Source organism: Bacillus rossius, chromosome 1, assembly GCF_032445375.1.
Source record: "Bacillus rossius redtenbacheri isolate Brsri chromosome 1, Brsri_v3, whole genome shotgun sequence".
NCBI lineage: Eukaryota > Metazoa > Arthropoda > Insecta > Phasmatodea > Bacillidae > Bacillus > Bacillus rossius.
In genome coordinates, this window is record NC_086330.1 from 70,319,119 (window position 1) to 70,342,097 (window position 22,979).

General features: G+C 38.3%; 1 protein-coding gene across 3 annotated transcripts in view; it reads left to right on the top strand.

Moving 5' to 3' along the window:
- The first annotated feature begins 215 nt into the window (after positions 1-215).
- The window catches only part of LOC134537385 (U3 small nucleolar RNA-associated protein 25 homolog), a 47,458-nt gene continuing 24,694 nt past the window's right edge, over positions 216-22,979 (top strand). The window contains exons 1-3 of one of the 3 annotated variants that reach the window (XM_063377756.1): positions 216-920; positions 3,990-4,630; positions 5,119-5,323. In XM_063377756.1, the coding sequence (XP_063233826.1) occupies positions 465-920; positions 3,990-4,630; positions 5,119-5,323 (1,302 nt within the window). In that variant the 5' untranslated portion in view covers positions 216-464. Of the gene's footprint in view, positions 921-3,946; positions 4,631-5,118; positions 5,324-22,979 lie in introns of all 3 variants that reach the window. The other 2 variants (XM_063377773.1, XM_063377764.1) reach the window with 2 other exon arrangements.

Sequence of the window (22,979 nt, forward strand, 5' to 3'; positions counted from 1 at the left end):
TTTACATCTTGCAAGTCACATAGGGTTGGTTTCTCGCATTTTTGACTGGCCCTACAAACAGCAAAACTTATACCTGACCTTGTTGGTGATAAATGTAGGTAGCTTACTTTCGATAGCTTTGCGATACAAATGAATATTAAAGCTTTCGTATCCAGCTAAATAGCTCTACATGAAATGATTTCCACCTTGTATTAGACATATCCAAGAAGCATGGTAGTTTCTTGATATAATATGTTTGATGTAACATTAGATTATCATTGTCTAAGCAAATATTTACAGGCACAAATACTGTAATCTACCCATTCCTCTTGCTTAAATAACATCAGAAAGGCTTTTATTCAATTAATCTATTTTGTCTTCAAACCCAAATGTTTTTCATGTTTTCATGTTTTTTTTTGCTTTAAAGACAGAGCGTCCGGTATTGAGATGGATATTGGAACAAGTTTGTACAAATGTAAACAAATATGGCACGTGGACGAGGTAGAAGTAGTCGATCAAAAAGTCGCAAGCCTGGGAAAAATATCAAACTATCTTCTAGAAAACGAAACAAAAAGATTCCGGTCACCAGTGTGAATAAAAATCAGCGGGACATCACTCACCGTGCTCAACGTGAAAACAGTAAGAGATGCAATGTGGAAAATGAAGGTTATAATAAAAGATACAAAATTACACGCGAAGATTCTAGTGAGGAAGAGAGTTTTGAAGCACAAGATGACTTGAAACAGTTGCTGTCAACGTTTGATGTTGTTGGAAACACAAAAAAAGTAGTCGAAAGTGATGAGTCGGAAGAATCGGAAAATGAAGGATTTTTTGATACTGATGATAATGCTGATAAAAGTGGAGAAAACCAGGGGAAGAATCTTACAGACCCTGAAAATGATGAAGATGAACCTGATGACCTGCATGATGTAGCATTGCCGGTAGGTATTTAATTGGTAATTCTATACAAGTGCGGAGTAATTGAAGGAGAGCATCTGGTTTAGTATATTTTGCAATACCACATTTGTATACTTTAATTTTTTATTGTGCTTTACTATGATTTAAACTTTCAGGTATTGTAATATGTACTTAAGTATGACCTATTCTATTATATATCACAATACAGAAAATATATTCTGTAGACTAACCTACTTATCTGAAAAACAATATATTTTGTAAAAAAGTATGTGAATATTCCCCGTCCAAAATGCTCATTCTGTGCTTATACTGTAAGAACGTACATATCATAATTTACTTCAACACAGCCTTGTTGACAACTTCATTTATATCCGTATTTTATTGCAATCTAAATGTATATAATTTTTTTACTAGCTGACCTACCCTCACCAAAAAAGTATCCTCTTTTTACATTACCTAATAAAATTTATGATTCACCTAAGCAAAGAAACTTTACCACCTAACATCGCAAATGAAACACATACAACATACCTGTTACCTAACACAGCATAAAATGAATTTAAAGAACTATAAATCACAAACATTTGAAAGACTTAAAAAACCACTTATCTTTCTTAAGTGGTTTTTTAAGTCTTTTAAATGTTTGTGATTTATAGTTCTTTAAATGCAATATTTCTCTTTTAGACAAAATTTACACCAAAATAAAATTTGCCAGTCCTCCATTTAATTTATTTGATAACACGAAAGAGAGCCTTCGTTTACTTATTCACTGCTACAGTCATAACCACACATTCTTTCTCTACACTGTAGCATTATATTAATTCAATACAAATAGACACAATCTTACTCTTCTCTCCTGACCATTACAGTCATTACCACATACGTCTAATAAATTTCTAAATACCTACTTAATAGTCCTATATTCAATTACCTATAACATTAATTCACTCATCTTCGCACCACGACCGCTATTATTACTCCAAAACTCACACTATCATTTTTTTTATGGTGTTATTTTGTCTTTTGCTGTTGCCATTATTACATACATTGACTCAAAAAATGTGTGGACGGTTGGTTATGTATGTAAGGTTAGTTACATTAAAAATACTTTAAAATTGTGTGTCAACAGTTTTATTCAGAGCTTCTTGATGAAATTTTTCTCACTTGACCTTAAAAACAAGAGAATTGGGTAAATATGTAGAGTAACGGTATATGCGAAAATAAAATTCTAAAAATCCGAAATTACTTTTATTATATGCTCTTTCACTTTCTCTTTTCATTAAAACCGGCGGAGAACAGAAATTCCAAATACTTTAGGAGATATCAAATTTTTTAATTTTGCAATACAACACCTGTACAACCATTAGACCGCGGCCATTTTTGTTATTTTGCCGTGTGTTCGTGAATGTGTAATAATAAAATGGTCGATTAGGTCAGTTCAGCTACATTATTAATACTTTCAAACTAAGCGGACATAAAAAATAATGGGAATTAATTTCAATGGTTCTTTAGTTTTAAAGTATTTATAATGTAACTGACCTGACCAAACAAACCCGGACAAATGATGATCATTAACAACTCACGTAAAAATTTTTTGTTACTTATTACTTGCGTAACAATATCCAAATAATAAATAAGACTTTAAAATTAGAAACGTTAAAAACCCACCTAAGTTGGAGGCGGGTACATTTCCTTTGCCATTAGAAGGAAATGATGTAGTCGTTCACCTACGTCGCGATACCTCCGACCGAACATTAATAAATAAGTAAATAATCACGTATTGGTTCATTTGAATACTGGCCAATCACGGAACTGTCACGTGACAAAATTGTCCAATAAGAAACGTAATAGATACTCGTAAACCAGAAACAATGGTGATCGCCGCATGAATACCCAGGTATTGTGATGAAAATTAAAAAATTCGATATCTCCTAAAGTATTTGGAATTTCTTATCTCCGCCGGTTGATTTGAAAAGAGGAAGTGAAAGAGCATAGAATAAAAGTATTTTCGGAATTTTAGCATTTTTTTTCGCATATACCACGACTCTACATATTTACCGAGAATTGTCACTGTCTTGATAATATTTATAAAAATGAGGCCACTTTTCCTTTATAATTGAAATTTTGGCACTACTTGGTAAAATTTTGCACACATGACCAAAGTAAATGTCTAGAACTGATTTTGAAAAGCGAGGAAACTCACTATCCACATGAGTTTTAGAAAAACCATCCCTTGGTAAATGTCTACTGTAGGGCCCTGCTCTAAAAAAGGCAAACTCCTGAAAATATATTTATTCAGTGCCTTATTGAGGCACATAAGATATTTCAAGAACTTAACATGAACACATTTTATGTTCGCCGGCGATTCGGCCGCCGCCATGCATGAGTCAAGGTAAACGTTCAATAGTATTTTCAGGTTAATGGATGGTGTCAAATTATTGTAAATATTACTTGTAATGTATATATAGTGACTATTTTTGTTTTGTGCTTTAATAGCGCAGGCAACACTTTTTTTTAACAAGAATCCCTGATATCATTGTTACTTCAAAAAATTCCATTGAGAACAGATAAATATGTTTTATGTGTGGCCTACCGTTTGGATTTTTTTTTTCAGTGATGTAGTGCAAAGTAATTAGATAATAAAATATTCTTAGCTCTGTGGCTTACCATTTAAAAAATGATGTTTCCTTGAATGTAGCTTGACAGAAAATTAACGAAAAATTCTTGGCTCCTATTTCTATTTTGCAGTATAGTCCAAGGCTCTTATGTAAATTATAACTGCAGGTATAGTGCAAAATAGTTACGTATTTAAGAAATACCTGCATCAGTTATTGAAAATTTGCCTTTAATGTATACGTGTAGTTATATTAAATTTTATTTTAGCAGCTGTTAGCAGATGAAATTAAATGTTTTAATAATTTGTTCATTAAATGTTGTGGTACAATATTTATAATTCGAAAACTAGCAATTTTACTTTCGAGGTGAGAGCTGAGCACTCTGAACTGTGAGCATTACCTAGGACATGAATTGTTCTTCCTTGTCATTCCAGGAGTCACTGAGAAGTGACAACTTCTAAAATGTCGTGTGTTCAGGAAGATCCGGACGACATGCTGGACCCGTTCACCTGTCACCTGCAGCACGAGTTGAGCCCGGAACTCCTGCAGGCGGTCTCTGCGAGCCCTCCGGTGATGTCGAGCCATCAGGAACACTGGCCGTGCATCGGCCAGCTGGTCGTCCAGCTGCCGGTGGTCGAGACAGTCGATCGCAGTGTGCCTGGCAACACACCGACTTCAACCAAGCTGTCGGTGGAAGAAGAGAGAGTGTACACCAAGCCCGGGACTGTTCCTAAAAGAGTAGAGAACGTGGACTGGACGAAGCTGTTTGTAAGGTCTCAGATACGAAACAACATCACCAAGGCAAACTTCCTGAACCTGAAGGACGTGGAGGGACTCGGGCCGAGTCCTCTGACTGCGTTGCAAAAGGAGTTGTTCTCGATTGTGAATAGCTACCAGGACCTGTACTTCCAGGACAGGACGCTGAGGAACGGTGAGGAGGTGAGGTTCGTGTATTGTCTTCACGCGGTGAACCACGTGTTGAAGACCAGGCTCAAGATCATTCACCACAATGCAAAGATCTCCAGAAGGGACAATATTGTTAGCGAAGAGTTCAGAGATCAAGGGTTGGTTAGGCCTAAAGTGCTCATTGTAGTTCCTTTCAAGGAGTCTGCATTAAGGTAAGGCAGTGTTTTATTTAAATATCAAACAATTATTTTTCCTATGTTTTTGGCATACATCAGTTAAGTTTATTGTCCTTGGTGGCTGAGTGAATACATGGTACTAGTTGTGTATTGTGGTATAAACTTTTGAACTTCTCAAAATCTAATTAGTTTTATGGCATTCAGGTTTCTAAGTGTCTCTCATATTTTGTTTGCATTGTGCAAACGGGTGTATCGTTTCTCTTTCCAATACATTTTTGCCATTTGTTTTTTCATAGTTTTGGCAATTGTTGCAGGATAGTGTAAAACATTTTTTTTGAAAATTTATTTTGATAGACACTTAAAGGGTAAATTTAAATTAGTTAGATTATTAACATGAGAACATGAGGAGAGAAAATGAAATTCTGATATTTGTTTGAATCCAGTATTATTTTTGCAGAAGTTTGTAGAGATACACAATAGATTTATCGGTTTGGAAATGTAGTGAGATTCATATTGTGTTTCAGGGTTGTAAAAATGATCATTGAAATTCTATTACCTGATGAGAAAGCCAACATTTTGAACAAAAAACGATTTTTTGATGAGTTCTCCGGGAATGAACTTGTCATGCCCAAGAAGAATCCAAAACCTGAAGACTACGAAACTACGTTCACAGGCAACACTGATGATACTTTCAGGATTGGGATCTCAGTTACCAAGAAGAGTTTGAGGGTGAGCCTTTAGCATTGCTACTGTGTTCTGATGTATAATCACTAGTCGTTGAACCAGAATAGCTGTATTAAAACAACATAATTATTTATGTACTAGCTGTACCCAGCCATGCATTGTTGTGGCTTAGTCTACTTAAATGGAAAAGAAAGAAAAGAGAAAGCACACATTTTTTTTTTTGTAATTTGTTTGAAGTAGGTACACATATACTGAGCTTCTCTCTCTATGTCTCTATTTCTATATCTCTATCTATATATCTCTATCTCTATAGATGTCCCTCTATAAATCTCACTGTATATCTATATAAATCTCTCCATATCTCTTTATCTCTCTCAACATCTCTACCTCTATATATCTATCTATGTATATAGTTCCATATATATCTATATATATTCATCCATATCGCTCCATATCACTTTATATCTCTTTATAACTATGTTTCATCTATATCTCAATCTATCTCCCTAACTATATCTACATCTCTATATATCTATACATATCCCTTTCTCTCTATACATCTTTTCTCTTTGTCTATACCTCTATCTATATTTCTATCACCCAGTGTCTATATCTTCCTATGAATATCTTTATCTTTACAAAACAGAAGATAAACACACAACATTCATTTATACATATATATTTTATCTGTCTATATATCTTTTTATCTGTCAGCTGTGACTTAGGTGTATAAAATCAAATGTGTTTTTGAATGCAACATTGTGTCAAAATTTCAAAGCAATCGGTGACGAACTTTCAGAGATTTAAGATGTTAAACGAATGAACATTTACATTTTTATTTATATAGATTATTTATAATAATTTATTATAATTGTTACATGCATACCTATGGCTAGGTAGGCACAATAAAAAACACAAATACAAATAACATATGCACATAGATACATAAGAACCAATACAGAAACAGGTACGATACATGCATGCATGCATGCATGATAATACTAAACTGTGCCAGAAATTAGGAATTTCGACACGTTTTTTCTCTAATTTTATATAATTTATATTATTTTTGGAAATTTTATTTTTCTATATAATTTGGTTACTTTGGATGATTGACCCTTTGTTAGGCTAGTGTACTCCCCTTAGTTAAACTTTGTGCCAGTAGTCTGAAGCCCCTTTCCCAGAGACCTATAGGATATTTTGCAGATCTAAGACTTTGTTGGCAGAGCGTTTAACATTTCCCTTGCTTGCAGGCACGTCCCAGGCCTGTAACGTTACTTCACTTCATGACTAAAACTGCAGAGCTGTTCCAGAGCTGTTACCAATTCTCAGAGGCGAGCTGACCATAGCCTTTACCGTCACGAATACGTATTAGGTTCACTCCCCTGGAGTCACGTCATGGACGCTAGTTCCCAGCGTCGTTGCACTTTTTGTTCACCCCCCTTCCCTCTCGGTTCTAAGAATTCGCCTAAGACCAATGACCGGTAATAAACCCCAGCAGACAGCGACCGTCTCCAAGGGCGACGGGCATAAAAAATGTGTGTGCAAAGATGGACCACCCCACGACATCTCGCGGCAGAAACAGTAACTTATTATCTTGGCCACCAGAGTGTAGCACCTGACTGCCCCTTTATTCCCTTGTTAGAGCAGATGCATTGGGCGAGTCGATTCTTTTTTATTTCAGACACCCCTCAACAGGTAGCGCTAAAGTCGGCCAGTGCTACCAACTTCGAGACATCAGTCAGAGTTTTTTTATGACGCCCACTCGGGGAACTTTGGAACCTTTCGGTCCGGACGCCCCAACTCCCCCCTCCACTTTTGGTTGAACAGTTACTTTTAATTACGAGACGCGGTTCTTCGCGAGACACTTCGCGTCGTGACTGCAGACGGACCGTTTGATTATCGGCGAGTCGACGAGACACTGCAAGACTTCCATCCGGCCGCAACCGACTATGTAGTCGCTTAAATAAGGGATGCTATCCCTATAATCTTCTTTATGTAGTTTAGTCCGTCTGCATAGTACAAAGTGTGATAGTTAGTTTTCTGTTAAATTATTTCTTTTGAAATGGTAGAAACGACCGCGCCAACTGCGTATTTGCGGGATCCAGTTCCTGGCTGGCGACGCATCGGCAAATAGAAGCCAACTTCCCTGTCTGGTAAGTGACGATCCGCGACTTTCCTCAACCTCCTCTCAACTTTTCCGGGCATTCTCTGCCCAGTTTATACTGTCTGGGTACAAGTTCTGATCAGTTTTGATTCGGACTGTTACAGACAGGGTCCGAGAGCCGGACGCCGAATTGGCACTTTCATCTCCCTTCCTCAACACCACACAGGCGCCCTGACATCATGTTCCCGCGTGATCTCCGGGAAACGAAGCCCCATCCTCCGGCACTATTGTATTTTTCAACTTTTTTTTGAACTCTCCTAAATTACGCCGTCAGACGCAGTTCATCATATAAACATAATTTTTGGACTTTCAGAATACTGGGATGGTTTAAACATATTTTGAATTTTTATTATTGGTTTATGTATTTTTTTTAATGAAACTTTTTTATAATTTCAATTAGGGCTAGCCCATATTTTTTTTCTGAATATACCTGAGATCTGTTTAAGTACGTAATTTATATTGTATGTTTATATTTTTCAATATCTGTTATAAATTTTCCTTTAATAAATTTGACGTAATTATATTCAGATGGAATCACACTTAGTTTCTGTTCATTTCTAATAACAATGTGGAACCTTAAAAATCCCCAGCACAAAACATAGAACACAGATATCTACAAACATGTTATAAGATCTTTTAATTATATTTATTTGAACTAAGGGATTGTAATAAGGGCTAATTAAGTATTTTTTAAAGTTATTTTACTATCTAATAAACAACGAAAACTCTCATGCTTATCAAAGTTTTTGATGATTCTACATAAAATATCATTTGCATATTTTGATATGGATGGTAAAGGTTGGTGTTGCCTGTTGATAGAAGAAATTTTGATGCCAGTATTTTCCAAAAGATAATTAGGAGAAATAATGCTTATGTTGGTTGCACTTTAGTTTTAAGCAAGTCAACTGTACGCACAATCGTACAAAATAAGGGCTCTTACCATAAGTTTATATAAGTCTGATACTGTTGATTGTAATTGTGGGAATATATTTGACATTGTAGAGCCACGATTATATGGTAATGCGCGATAAAACGAAATAACACCGAAAACTGCTTGAAAACACGAAATAAAACGAAATTGTGCGAAATCCGCGATATGTCACGAAAGTTCGTCTATCCTGATTTACGTTTTTTTTTTTTTTCCATTCTGTAAGGACAATTCACATCTTCAGCACAATCAAATATTTCTTACAGTATCTAGCAGCCATATATATTATATGCGACGGTGATTCATTATAGATTAAAATGAAGTCTCGGAATTAACGTAATATTTTCTTTAAACGGTAATCTTGTGTACCATAATAATTTAAGATGTTGATAACTATGATACAATGGCCGCCGTTCACTTTCTGTAAATACAAAAATAAAAAACGTCCAAAATATGTTTTTCTACGATTACGTTTTTAATAATTAAAATATTACACACTAAACCGCATTGCTTTTACTGTTTATTTAAAATAAAGTACGTAGGCTACGAAATAAAATTAACCCTGCTTAACGTAACGATTGTAAATAATAAATAGTACATGTTTATGTCGGTATTAATTTTCACGTACGTATGTTGGTATTCGGTATTGAAGTAATAACTTATGCTGTTGGCCCCTAGTTGTGGTAGCCACTGTAATAAAATCTCCTTGCTCAGTATTATATGGTGTTCAACTCTCTCTAATTAATATGGTGTGTTCTCATGGGATTCTTGGCGCCTACCCTCGTCGCAGTAAATACCAGGAACGCTGCTACTGGATGGTCTGCCCAGACTGATAATCCAGCTAGCACGTCACTGCCCTGTGTTACTGTCCAGAGAGTAATTATAAAAAGGAAATTTAGTAGTATTGTGTGAATAGTGGAAATTTGCATATAAATGAAATAATAATAAATGAAAAACATATGATTTTAATGGGTTATTGAATATGGGTGTGAAGTTACTATTAACATGTGATTAAGCGAGAACAACCAAGGTGTCAAACCTAGGTGTCGGTAATTAGATGCAAATGACGTCACTGGAAACACATTGAATATCATGCCGGGTCTAGCTCTACGTTGTAGGAGGCTTGAGGCTCTCTTCACAGGACCTCCAGGTGGTCTGCTGCTACACTGGAACACTGGATGCTGTAAGCTGTAATTGGTGAACTACAGAAGGTCTGAGGTAGCCGGGTATCTGGCTGAAGACTCGACTTCCCTCTCGTCCTAGAAAGTCTGGTTTAATCTGGATCGGTCTCACCAATCGTCGTGGCCGATCGCAGCTGGCGCTGCCCTCAGATGTCTGGAACCACTACGGGACGAAAACGGGACCGACGCGGAAGTTGGCACTCGAAGTCGCCGATACTCCCTATCTAGGACTTATTTAGTCCAGATACAATTCTCTCAACTCGTAGAGCAGAGAATTCTAAGTAGGACACGATCGCGGATGACGCGAATCTTCTATTTCTCGGGTGGCAACCAAGGCTTTGGTTCGCCCCAGCCCGAGAAACGTCTTCCCGCTGCAAGATGGCGATGGCGTCTCCCTTCTTCCTCCTTATAACTATTTACTTTCAGTCCCTAGCAACCAAGGAGCTATAGCTATCCGCAAACAGAATAAGCTGCATAGTGAAATAAAAAATTGGATGTTAGCGTGTAAGAGTATCGAACTAAGACCAAATGAATAAAGTTTCCAAAGAATAATTCTTAGAAGACCCTGAAGTTAAAAGTGTGTTGTCTATGGCAATAAGATGTGTTATATCTGTTATACCTTGGTTGTCCTCTTTACAACAAAATAGTTAAATACATAATAATCGCTCATGAAATATACAATTAATGTTACAAGAATAATAAAAATAATAATCATATAACTGTAAACAGTTGTACTGGTTACAGAGCCGCTTCAATGTTTGTTGTGATCTTTTCTTCCAGAAAAATCAAAATAAACTTTCTAAATATACATTAAATTAACATGACTATGTTTTTCTTGAATAACAAATCTTAAATTTCTCACTTCTCTTCGTTGAAAGTCTATCAGAGTCTGTGTGAGATAAATTTCATGAAGTTACATTCAGCATATTATAAAAGTAATAATTATTAACATAATATTCAAGATAATAAAATTAAACATATACCTTGTCTTAATCTAATAGGTAACATGTTATCTTTTCAATCAACATCATCAATTATTTAAAACAAATCAAATTATCATAATATATATACACAATATCACATATCATCAGTATCTATTTCTGAATAAAGTGACTTAGTGTTTTTTTCTTTTGTAGATAAAAAGATTAATAAAATATTTAGCTGAGAATAAACATGTACAATAGACACAAGTACGTAGAAAGGTTATTGACAAATTCGTAGATCGTTGACAAAATACCTGACAATGTTTTCAGTTCAGATAATGCACGAAGTTATGAATCACAAATAAAAACATTACGTAGTTATCACGTATACACACTCGTGTTCTTGAAACTTTCTCTTTGTCGACGAAAATGCACTCACTAGTGTTCACTTTCTTTAGTTTGTCTGACAAAAAATATTTAAAATAAATGGTTGTTCTCTGCTTATGCAAAATTGCTTATAATAGTATTGAAATGTCTTTCTTACAAGCTCACTAATAATGGTTGAGTATACAGATCCTCAAAATTAGCTCATAAGGCAAGCTTTTTATTTTGTAAGAAGCATGTATCAAATGACCAATTCAGTTAAATGAAATCTCATCAGATTCATATATTCATAACCAGAGTAATGAAATACTAGCTCTTTGTTTAGCTTAGCGTGTAGAGTAGGAACAATTCCTAAATAGAAAATAATATGAATGTCGAAGCTAGGAGAAATGAAACGAAGTAGTGTATGTGTAAGTGCGATAGTGACAGAACTGTGTTCAGATATGTAAGTCGGTTGAAGGACGAACGGTAACGTGAACTATATCTCGAAAGAATCTCGGGTATTAATAATCGTGTATGTGACAGTGATGTGTTTCACCTGACTAACAGCTGGCTCTTCTCTCTTAGATGACGCCTCTCGACGAACGCTACTGGATCTTAACGAGTCATCTTCATGATCATCAAATCTTCTATGACGTAGACATACAGCAGATATCAAATTCTTCAATAATTTCAAAGATAAAATAATTATGTGGCATGGCTCAAATCTTACGCACTGGCTAATAAAAATTCACACCACCTATAGGTGTGACAAACATCGACGACGAAAATCGCATATCCGCGACAAATGTCCGCACTGGCCTACATGCTCAGTGGACAAAAGGAATCGTCGATAAGTGCTCTACGCACAGAAATGTCCTCACTGGTACTCTGACACAGTGGACACTAAATTAGCCTCAAGCATGCGTGCTTGTTTTAGCGATGCAACATAGTGCTCCCTTACTGTTGGGATAAAAATTAATTAAAGCCAAACAATAAATCTACTTCATGTCGAATGTCACTGATGACTTGACCAAACATCATATCTTACATATACGTTATAGATCAGCGTATCTAAGCCTTAGGTTGCTTATAAAGCCTTAGCTGTGTTAAATTAAATCTTCCGATGACCTTGTCACTGTCAGTTTCCTTGAGAGTGTAACAGTTCTCATTTATTCGTTCACAAACTTGAAATGGTCCTTCGTATAATAAAAACAGCTTCTTCGTCACCTGTTTCCACATGTCACTAACAGGATTAGTTCGTTTAAGCCTTAGGTCTCCTATATTTAACTTCGTTATTCGTTTTGGCTTCTGTAGCTTACTTCGACGCTCTGCAGCTAGATGTAGACGAGCTGTAACAAACTTCTCTATTTGTTCCCTCATATCTTCGCTTATCGATTCTGGTTCTTTCGTGTTCTTATCGTGGTCGGGTAATATGGTAATCGGTAACGCCTCTGATCGTTCCGCAGTAATAATCTCATGGGGTGTTAATCCTGTCGAACTGTGTACTGTATGATTAAGGATGCATTCTACCAATGGTATATAATCTCGCCAGCTTTGTTGTGCATTGTGACAATATGCCCTAAGCATATTTCCTATATTCCTCATCTGCCGCTCCACAGGATTACTTTGAGGATGACGGACAGAAGAAGTAGTAGGGATCACACCTAAACTTTGCATACCTCGCTGCCACTTAGCGCTGGTGAATTGCGTTCCACGGTCTGACAAAACGCACTCTACTATTCCTATTTGCGAAATGAATGATTTCATCTTCCTCAACACGGTCTCAGCGTTTGCTTGCTTAATAGCAAAAAGCTTAGTATATTTGGAAAATATATCCATAATTACTACAACGTATTTTACGCCTGCCTTGGATGTGGGTAGGGGTCCATAAAGGTCAATAGAGACTAGTTGTAGTGGTTTTTCAGGTAAAATTGGCTGAAATGTCCCTTCCATACTTTCATTAGAGTGTTTGGATTTCTGACATAGGTCGCATGTAGACACTATTTTTAATATACACTTCGGCATATTATTCCAGTAAACTTGTCTCCGTAGCATTTCGTAGAGTTTAGGAGAACCAATGTGACCTACCAATTCGTGTATTTCTCGAACGATAGTGTTTTGCATGCTAGCTGGTATCACTGGTTTCCAATACTTTTCCACTGGTGTTTTAGGTGCATTATTCCTAAAGAGAATACCTTCTTCTGATATACTATACAATAGATGTATCTTGTGAGTTTGTGGTAATTCCAATAATTAAGTTTTGACAGCTTGGCAAAACTCGTCCGTTTCTTGCGCTCCCTTAAGATTGTGAAATATATCCTGTACCTTAGGATTTTTCTCTATGGCTTGCGTGATTAACTTCGCTACAAGGTACTCCTTACTATTTCTGTTTTGAATTGACGACTCGCCTAACATGTCCGGAGCTCGGCTAAGGTAGTCAGCTGCTATATTGTCTTGACCTTTCACGTGGTGTATTTGAATGTCGTATTCCTGGATCAGTAAACACCAGCGCGTTAATCTGCTACCGAATGTCTTGCCAGTTTTTAGACACGTCAGGGCCTGATGATCTGTCATTAATTTTATTTTCTCGCCAAGGAGTAAATCTCTAAACTTCTGCAAAGACCAGACGATTGCTAACGCTTCCCGCTCGGTTACTGTATAATTTCTTTCCGCTGCGTTCATAGTACGACTCGCCATAGCAACTGTTTTCTCTATGCCCAATTCATCACATTGCGCTAGTTTCACGCCTAATGCATACGCTGATGCGTCAGTGTACAAAATAAACGTTTTCCCTTGGATTGGATGGTGAATTACATGTTCGTTCAAAAATATGGCTTTTAACGATTCAAACGCTTGCTGTTCAATTTCGGTCCAATTCCATTCTTTACTTTTCTTAAGTAATGCAAAAAGTGGTAATGCGATCTTAGCAACTTGATCCGAATAATTTCTGTAGAAACCTATCACTCCGATAAAAGCTCTGAGCTGCTTTACATTCCTCGGTGTAGGAAAATTCACAATAGCATTTAGCTTATCAGGTGCAGTTCTAATACCTGAAGGTGTGAGTATGTGACCTAAGAAAGGTACCTCTTCCCTGCAAAATAGCGATTTCTTTAGCTTGATTGTCATTCCTGCGGCTCTCAATTTCGATATTACCATTTTTAGATGTTGCATGTGTTCTTCAAACGTACTGGAAGTTATCAATATGTCGTCCACGTATGCGCGTGCAAAACTCTTGCATTCCGGACCCAATGTCGCATCTAAACGAGTGAACTCCGCCACCGCATTGCAAAGTCCGAATGGCATGACCTTGAACACGTATTGATGATTTCTGAAAATAAATGCGGTGTACTGCTGTGACTCTCTCTTGAGCGGAATCTGCCAATAACCTGCAGATAAATCAAGAGTAGTTAAATACTTGACTCCCTGGTATAATCTCAGTATATCGCTCGTGTTGTGCGGACTTTCACGATCTCTTACAGTTATTTTGTTTATTTCTCGCGCGTCCAAACATAGCCTTACACTACCATCCTTCTTTCTTACGCAGACCATCGGATTAGCGAATGGACTAGCTTCTCTGTGAACTACTTTCCAGTCTAACATTAAATTTAAATATTCTTCGGCTTCCCGAAAATACTTTGCCGGTATCGGATACGACTTCTTGTGGAACGGTTCTCCTGCTTTCATAACTATTTTAGCTTCATACAAGTTGTTCCGACCTGGTTTATCTGAAAATACAATTTTATGGTTTTCCAATAAATTATACAACTCCTGCTTCTGATTATTCTCGATCGTCTTTACCTCTAAAACGGCTTGCAACAAATCTTCGGATGTGGCCATTAAAGATTTTCCTTGCTCACATTAGATATCTGGTGTAGCCTTATCTCTTGCTGTAGCAATCCGACTAATTTATCAGATACCTGCCATTTTGTTGTAGTGTTTGGTACTGTGCTGTCAGTAGTAGTTACTAACCATCCTCCAAAGTCTAGTATAATGCCGTACTTTGTTAGGAAGTCTGTTCCTAGAATGACTGGTTTAGCTAGACCTCTAACGATCAATGGGTTAGCTGTTTTAGTGTGTCCCAATCCTTCTATGGTAATCATTGCCTGTCGATTCACTACTGGGTTTGCTCTAGATGTGACTCCTAATATCTTGAGACTTGAAATGGGTAATATAGGTAATTTAAAAGCTGTATCTTCAATTGCAGATACTAAACTTTCGCTAATGCAACTTATCTCAGCACCACTATCCAATAACACAGGTGTGAGTAATTCGCAAACAAGTAAATTTAATTCCGGACAAAATGCTTCTGGAATTTTAGTAACAATGTTATCTTCGTTTGACAAGAAATCTCTCTCATTTTCATGCATTACTATTGTACACATACTCTTACTGTCTTGGACTAGGATTAACCCCTTATTACTATTCACGATCGGTGCTCGGGGCGTACGATCACCGACCTCTTCTAGTTTAACTTTCTATTTTCCTGGCTATTACCGGCGCCAAATGTCACGGTACTGGACGTAGACTTAGCCAGTATCGGTTCTATGCCTTGTGGATTTGCATAGTAGGTGACAGGATTGACGGGTTCTTGTCTCGCAAAATACCCTGCGTACTGCGATGAAGATGAAGGTTGATTCTGGAATGTGTTTTGTGAGAATTGAATGCTTCATTACCGGCGGCTTCACTTCTCAGTTGGTTAGCCGATAACTTGCTAGGGGAGTTTGGTTTGTGTAGCTGTCGGTTCCGCGGACTACCGGATGACTTCGCCTCTCCTCGATTTTCGTAATAATGTTTCGAGTTGTCGTAGTTTTTACTCGAATATTTGGGCGAATGTCTGTCGTTCTTATAGCGCGGCGACCTGGGTGGCCGTCTCGGTGAGGTAGGTGGGGTTCTAGACTGTTCGCCCCTACCTTCTCGCCTAGGCGTTGAATCATAAATAATTCCTCTGCGTCTGTATTCTCCGCGTTCCTCGCTGTTACGCCACGAGCGGTTGTGTTTTGAGCGTTCAAACTCGCGTGACTTTGAACCTCTATGGTAAACATCGTTGTTGTTACGGCCTGAATACCAAGTGTTTCGTCTATGGGCCGGCTTATTCGTTCCCCAAATTAGACTGTTCACGTGCGGCTGTTTACGTTGGTTATTGTCCGGATAATTTTCATTTCGCCGCTGATTCCAAGGCTGATACAGCGGTGGTTGTCTGTTTACCGGTGATTTTTCAGATTCCTCTCGCTGGCTATTTCTATTCTGACGGTCGAGCCTGTCATAGGCGAGTAGCTGTTTCCGGAAATCTGCTATCCCGTCAAAGCTTCTACCTGTCAGATGTAATTGGTAGCGCATCGGAAGTTGGCCTAGAATCATTGCCACGAATTCATCGTCGCTCATGACAACGTCTAGATAGCGGGTACGCTCGAACATGTCGCTTAAATGAGCCTCGAGCGTTTTGTTTTTCTTTGGATCGTATTTTTCGCCGTGTAACTGAGCGCGTAAATTCCCCTGAATTTTTAAGCTCCAGTGTTGTTGTAGGAAAGCTGCTTTAAACTGTCCAAATGACGATACGGAAGTTTGGTGAACTTCCCACCAATAATATGCGTTACTTTTCAAGCAGTTGTTCAAACATCTCAATTTTTCTGTGTCCGAAAGATTAAATCTCTCCGCGTATTCTTCAAATATATTTTATAAATTTACGTGGATTTTCCGTGGATTTTGAGGAAAATACAGGCATTTCATCTGACCAATGCCTAGCAGGGTGATTTAAGGCTGCTGTATCCACTACTATTACTTGTTGTCCGGTCGCAGTGTTAGTAATCATGTCTTGTGAACGGTAAGTAGGCGTAGCCTGGTGTGACGACGCGGACGTGTCTCGCTGCGCTGACGTCATCGTTTCCGCCGCAGACGCGCTCGTTGTGTCAACGTTTATCGGTGTATGCGCTGCCGCTCCAGACAATGACAAATGCTGCACGCAGTTCTCGAGCTGGATCAATTTTCTGTTCACGGTTCGAATGTCGTCTGCACTACTCGCTTCATGTCGTTGTAGCGCAGTATTTACGTTCGCGAATTGTGTTTCGCTAAGCTGAACGTAATGGTTGAACTGTTCCTCTGCAGTACGTTTCGCAACCTCTATGCACGTAGTTTCCGTGTTAATTACGTGTTGTTGTAACTCGGTTACTTGCGCATCAATTTCCTCAAATCTGTTCATTACTGTTTCACGAATGTTATGAACTTCCTCCTGCGTGTCGCGAATTTGTGTCGCTAGTTGTCTGGTGTGCCGTGTATTAAGTATTTAGGCACGTTTTATTTAAAAAATTTGTAATCTTAAATATTTTTGGAAATATTATTATTTTTTTTCTCTCATCTTATTTTCTTTACGGCCAGGCCCTCAGCCTCTGTTCTCAGAGGCGAGCTGATTTTCTTTCCCAGCCTCATGCTAGGCTAGCATTCTGGCTAATATTTCTCCCGCCTCCAGGCACGTCGGAGCCGGTAACGTTATTTCTTCGCGGGTCTCCTTTTGCTAAGAGCAGCTTGTGAAGCAGTGCTGAGCCCTGCTAACTCTGTCACGAATCGGTATAAGGTTCACTAGCAGCAAGACACGACAGGAGGATCCCGTGGGCCTTGTGTCCCACAGACCATGCGTTTTTTGAAGCCACCCCCGCCTGCTCACCCACCCTCTCTTCTCAGAAATGGCTAGGAGCGACGACCGCTCGAGTGCGTTAACCGAATTCAAGGCCATCTCAGGCTTGGCAGCCGCAGTTACGATTCTGCACCTTAACGACACCTAGCGACGGCTGTGGTAACTAATGCCACGGGTGAGGCGTCGGCAGCGCCGACACTACCGCGCTCGCGCGGAGGTAACGACAACCTCTCTCCCCTCCTTATGTCTCAGGCCGCTAGGTGGCACCACTGGTTACTCCATTAACCCCCTAGCTTGACACTCTCGTCGGTCACTAGTCGATTTATTAGTACTTCCTCTCGCCACCAAAAGATAGCGCCTCAGTCGCGCAGTCACTCCAGTAAGATCTAATTTTTTTATGCCGGACACCTTCGGGTGGACTCGGTAATTTTCGGCTCAGAGCCTACCCCCCCTCCCATTCTCTAGAGACCCCGCGCTTATGATATTCAGGTGATATCGCGCTCTGAACTTACTTCGGTGCGCGCCTCCGGACTGACTGGTACCGTTTGTATCTGCGATCTTCTGCGAATCATCGACATCGTATATTATGTAGTCTTCTCAGACTAAAGGGATGGAGTCCCTAGCTAAAATTATTAACCAGTCAGTAGTTTAGGTGAAAGTAGAGAAACTTTGTATTTTTATATAAATTATTTTTTTTAATTAATCATGATGACTTCCGTGGCTACCGCGAATCGTGGTTCGAGTTTGCGGAGACGAGACGCCCTCTCCTGAGCGCCAGGACCAACACCCTGTTTTGGTAAGTCTTGACGTCATCCCCCCCCCCCTTTTATTTCCCTCTATTGGCCTTTTGCGCCATTTAAGTATACTGTCTGGAAACAGGTCTAATTTTTGGAATTTGGACTTTTGTTTCAGACAGGGTTCCAAGTTTGGGGCAACCAATATCCTCTGCCAGAACCTCTGGAGTCGGTTCCTGCGCAGAACCCAACATCATTAGGCCTACTACCTTGATCACCGTCTACCTACAGCCCCGGGTGATACCCGCATAATTCTATCTTTTTATTCACGAACCCAAGATTAGTGTAACCCAGTTAAGACAGCGGACAGTAAAAGGCAGTTCGAGGAGAAGAAATTTATATTATGTTTTGGAAGGACTATATGTACAATCTTTAAAGTTACTAATGTTAATTTCATTCTTGTTTTTAAATATTTTAATTTTTGTTATACATTGAGGGCCGGCTCTATCGTAAATAACGTTAAGGAATATCATATAATAAATGTAATTGGGAGTTATGTAAATAAGATCACTTATCAATGAAAAACAGACTTTACTAAGGAAAATTTAATCTATAAAAAAAAAAAGAACAATGATTAATAAAATAAGGAAGTCTATAGACGTAACAGTTTTTATTTATTTAATATATAATAACGATCCTTTTACTCCCAAGTATTTGTAGGGAGTCCCTAAATTTTCTTTGTTTACTTCTAGTGTCGCCTCTGTTGTTGACTTTTATAGTTATTAATTGAGGGCCTCAGTAATCAAAGCTTCCAAATCTTTTAACCTTATTATTTAATTATTCTTTAAGACACTTGGGGTATTACAAAATGGTAGCAGAGCGTGGTTACGTCTATAGGCATACCTAATTTGAAAGGTCATACCTAAAATTAAAATTAAAAAAAAAATTGAATAAAAAAATTTTTTTTATATTTTTTTGTCACTTAGAATCTTGTGGTAGTAAGTAATTTGTGAACTGTCCGCTGATACACGTAGTAGCTAAATTGAACCTTGAATTTTAAAATTATCATAAGTTTTGCTGCACTTCAGTCTCTGTGTTTACATCTGGGCGCGAGCCGAGAGGCAGCTGGCTCCCCACCCACGCGACTCAGCCCGCACGCGTGGCTTATCAACAGAGACGTGTCCGCTGGACAAGATACTCCCTCCCCCCCACACCCCTAGTTAAAGGCGCTGCGCGCCAAGGTCAATCCTGCCGGCTGACGAGACATTCCTTGTAGGTACCCCGTTGTGCAAGCTAACCTGACAGCTTGTTACACCCGAGTACACTATTCATTTCCCGACGCGCGTAATAATAATAATAATAAATTATGAAGGCACATACTTCCCACGCAAAAAAGCAATTGTTTTAATCATAAGCTATATTTAAGTGTATCTTCATTTTTTGAGCATATAATGTTTAAATGCTGTGTTATATATATATATCTATACATAATTATATTTAACATTTTAAGAAAAACCTCATGCGTAGTTTCATAACATTTAAAAGGGGTATAGACAGTAATTTATAAACCTTCTAATTTTAATACTACTTTACGCCGATCATTTAATATTAGAATTAAGGTAAGCATAGTTACGCTATTTACTAGTGTACCAAGTAGGCTTTACTAGACATTATTCATAACATATAAAGATTTAAAATTTACGAGAAGTTTATCTTGCAAATTTATCTAAGGTCAGAGACAATTTTAATGACTATAATAAGAAATAGAAATTTATCGTATTCTATACATACATGTTTATAGTCAATTTAATTCTAAAAGTAATGTATGCATTGATGCTATTGATTATTGTTTATTACTTTTCCAAGATTTGCATCCATCCATGTGCCTAGCTTTTGTTTAGATTTATTTCCTGAGTACCCAATGAAAGGTGTATTCATTTTAGCCTTCGACGAAAGGTTCCTAAATTAAGTTATTAGGGTGTAGGTTAATTAACCGTTTTTTTTATAAGCTAGTACGGAGGATATGATTGCCTAGGATGTGAAGTAAGTCCATTTATTTACATTAACTATTTTAACCAGTAACTGAACTGCATATTCATAGTTTCTCAGACTGTATTGAGTGTTAACTAATTTTGTGTTATTGTTTCAATAAGATTTCTAATTTGTTTTATTTTCATGAAGAATTAATTTTTGTTTCACTGCACAGCTACGTAAATAGAATTTGAGCACAGTAGCTGATACATTTGTGCATCTAGATATTTAAAGTTTTTTTTAATTCTCTTAATTGTCTTGCTCACTCACTCCAAAATTAGTAGCTATTTTACATCATTATGATAATATTATTATACTTGGTTTTGCAACTGTGACTTCCAAGGTGGCATTAAGGTTTAGTTTTGTGTATTTCTAAAGTCGAACTAGGTCACGCTCGCCACAGTGCAGCACTATATTCAGGCGTTAAATCGCGAGAGGTCCTCTGAGCCAATGAGCCAAGACCTGGTCCTCTGAGTGAAATATCTCATGACCGTTTTCGAGTGTTCTTTGGGTTCCATTCCCACCACTCATCTTTGGACGGCCTATGTTCAAACCCCCTCTCAGGCAGTGTGAACTTTTGTGCCCGCCATGGAAGATCCGACGGCGAAATTAATTAAGTTAAATTTACTTATGTTTATTACGATTATAATATTGGATGTTATGATTTTATATTTATATTAATTAAATTTGAGTGCGAGGATTAATATTAATTATTATTTTATTATGACTACAATTAATAACTGGAGAACTGAACTTTTAAAATATAGTTTATCAAATAAAATATTTTTCAGAATCTAAATATTATAGTTTTTACACAGTCTGTATTTGTTTTAATCTGTTTTCTAAATTCATCTAAATTGGTTGATCTTTCGGGCTTCGAACCCGATCTAACTCAGGGTGAAATTCCCTCGTAGGTATCTTTGCTTCAGCCTGTTGGTCTGATCAACCATCAGAGCTTGAACATATTGATCCTATGTAAGTTAACAAGTGTAGTTTTCGGGACTGAGGTGTACTTAGCTTTTTGAGCAAGTATAAAATTATACAATTTAGTTTGATCCATCGTCAGAGTGTGCCGGGCTTGGACCCATGCCTTCGACTTCTTATGGACAAACGAATATGTACAGGGGTTTTCATTCCCATTTAGTTTGTAAGTTACGGATCACCATACCCATATACAGGGGTTCCAATCCCCATATGTAGCTGAGTGCTCAAGGACGCATTTCCCTTGTTTTGGCCTCAGTAATTTCGGCTTTCCCTCACAGTGCCCACTTGTGAAGCTACATGATGTCCAACATCTGAGATCGACGTAATTCAATATTTACTTTATTAACTAATTATGTGTGATCATTATATATAATTTTAGATTGATCAATGCTAAATATTAAAATTTTATTTTGAGTCTCTTGACATAACAATATTTGAAACTTACTTTATTAATAGTGCACCCACAATAATTATCTATAATTATAAAATTTCTTTAGTATAAGAATTTTTCTAATAAAAAGGTTAAAGTGACCCCACTAGTAATTGAGATTATCTGTAAGGTATTACCACCTACATTAACAAAAACGTTTATTCATTTGCCTCTATCTCGACCCGACTACCTCTCTTAACTCAACGCGACTGCAGGTGCCGACGCGCCACAGCCGTGCGTTAAATGTTAGTAGTAGGATACAGGCGAACCTGGTAACTCGCCCTACTGAAGTTTTTGGTTTTTGTTTTTGCTTTCCCCTAAGCTCCGCTTTAACGCGGGGGAGTATGTGCCGTGTATTAAGTATTTAGGCACGTTTTATTTAAAAATTTTGTAATCTTAAATATTTTTGGAAATATTATTATTTTTTTTCTCTCATCTTATTTTCTTTACGGCCAGGCCCTCAGCCTCTGTTCTCAGAGGCGAGCTGATTTTCTTTCCCAGCCTCATGCTAGGCTAGCATTCTGGCTAATATTTCTCCCGCCTCCAGGCACGTCGGAGCCGGTAACGTTATTTCTTCGCGGGTCTCCTTTTGCTAAGAGCAGCTTGTGAAGCAGTGCTGAGCCCTGCTAACTCTGTCACGAATCGGTATAAGGTTCACTAGCAGCAAGACACGACAGGAGGATCCCGTGGGCCTTGTGTCCCACAGACCATGCGTTTTTTGAAGCCACCCCCGCCTGCTCACCCACCCTCTCTTCTCAGAAATGGCTAGGAGCGACGACCGCTCGAGTGCGTTAACCGAATTCAAGGCCATCTCAGGCTTGGCAGCCGCAGTTACGATTCTGCACCTTAACGACACCTAGCGACGGCTGTGGTAACTAATGCCACGGGTGAGGCGTCGGCAGCGCCGACACTACCGCGCTCGCGCGGAGGTAACGACAACCTCTCTCCCCTCCTTATGTCTCAGGCCGCTAGGTGGCACCACTGGTTACTCCATTAACCCCCTAGCTTGACACTCTCGTCGGTCACTAGTCGATTTATTAGTACTTCCTCTCGCCACCAAAAGATAGCGCCTCAGTCGCGCAGTCACTCCAGTAAGATCTAATTTTTTTATGCCGGACACCTTCGGGTGGACTCGGTAATTTTCGGCTCAGAGCCTACCCCCCCTCCCATTCTCTAGAGACCCCGCGCTTATGATATTCAGGTGATATCGCGCTCTGAACTTACTTCGGTGCGCGCCTCCGGACTGACTGGTACCGTTTGTATCTGCGATCTTCTGCGAATCATCGACATCGTATATTATGTAGTCTTCTCAGACTAAAGGGATGGAGT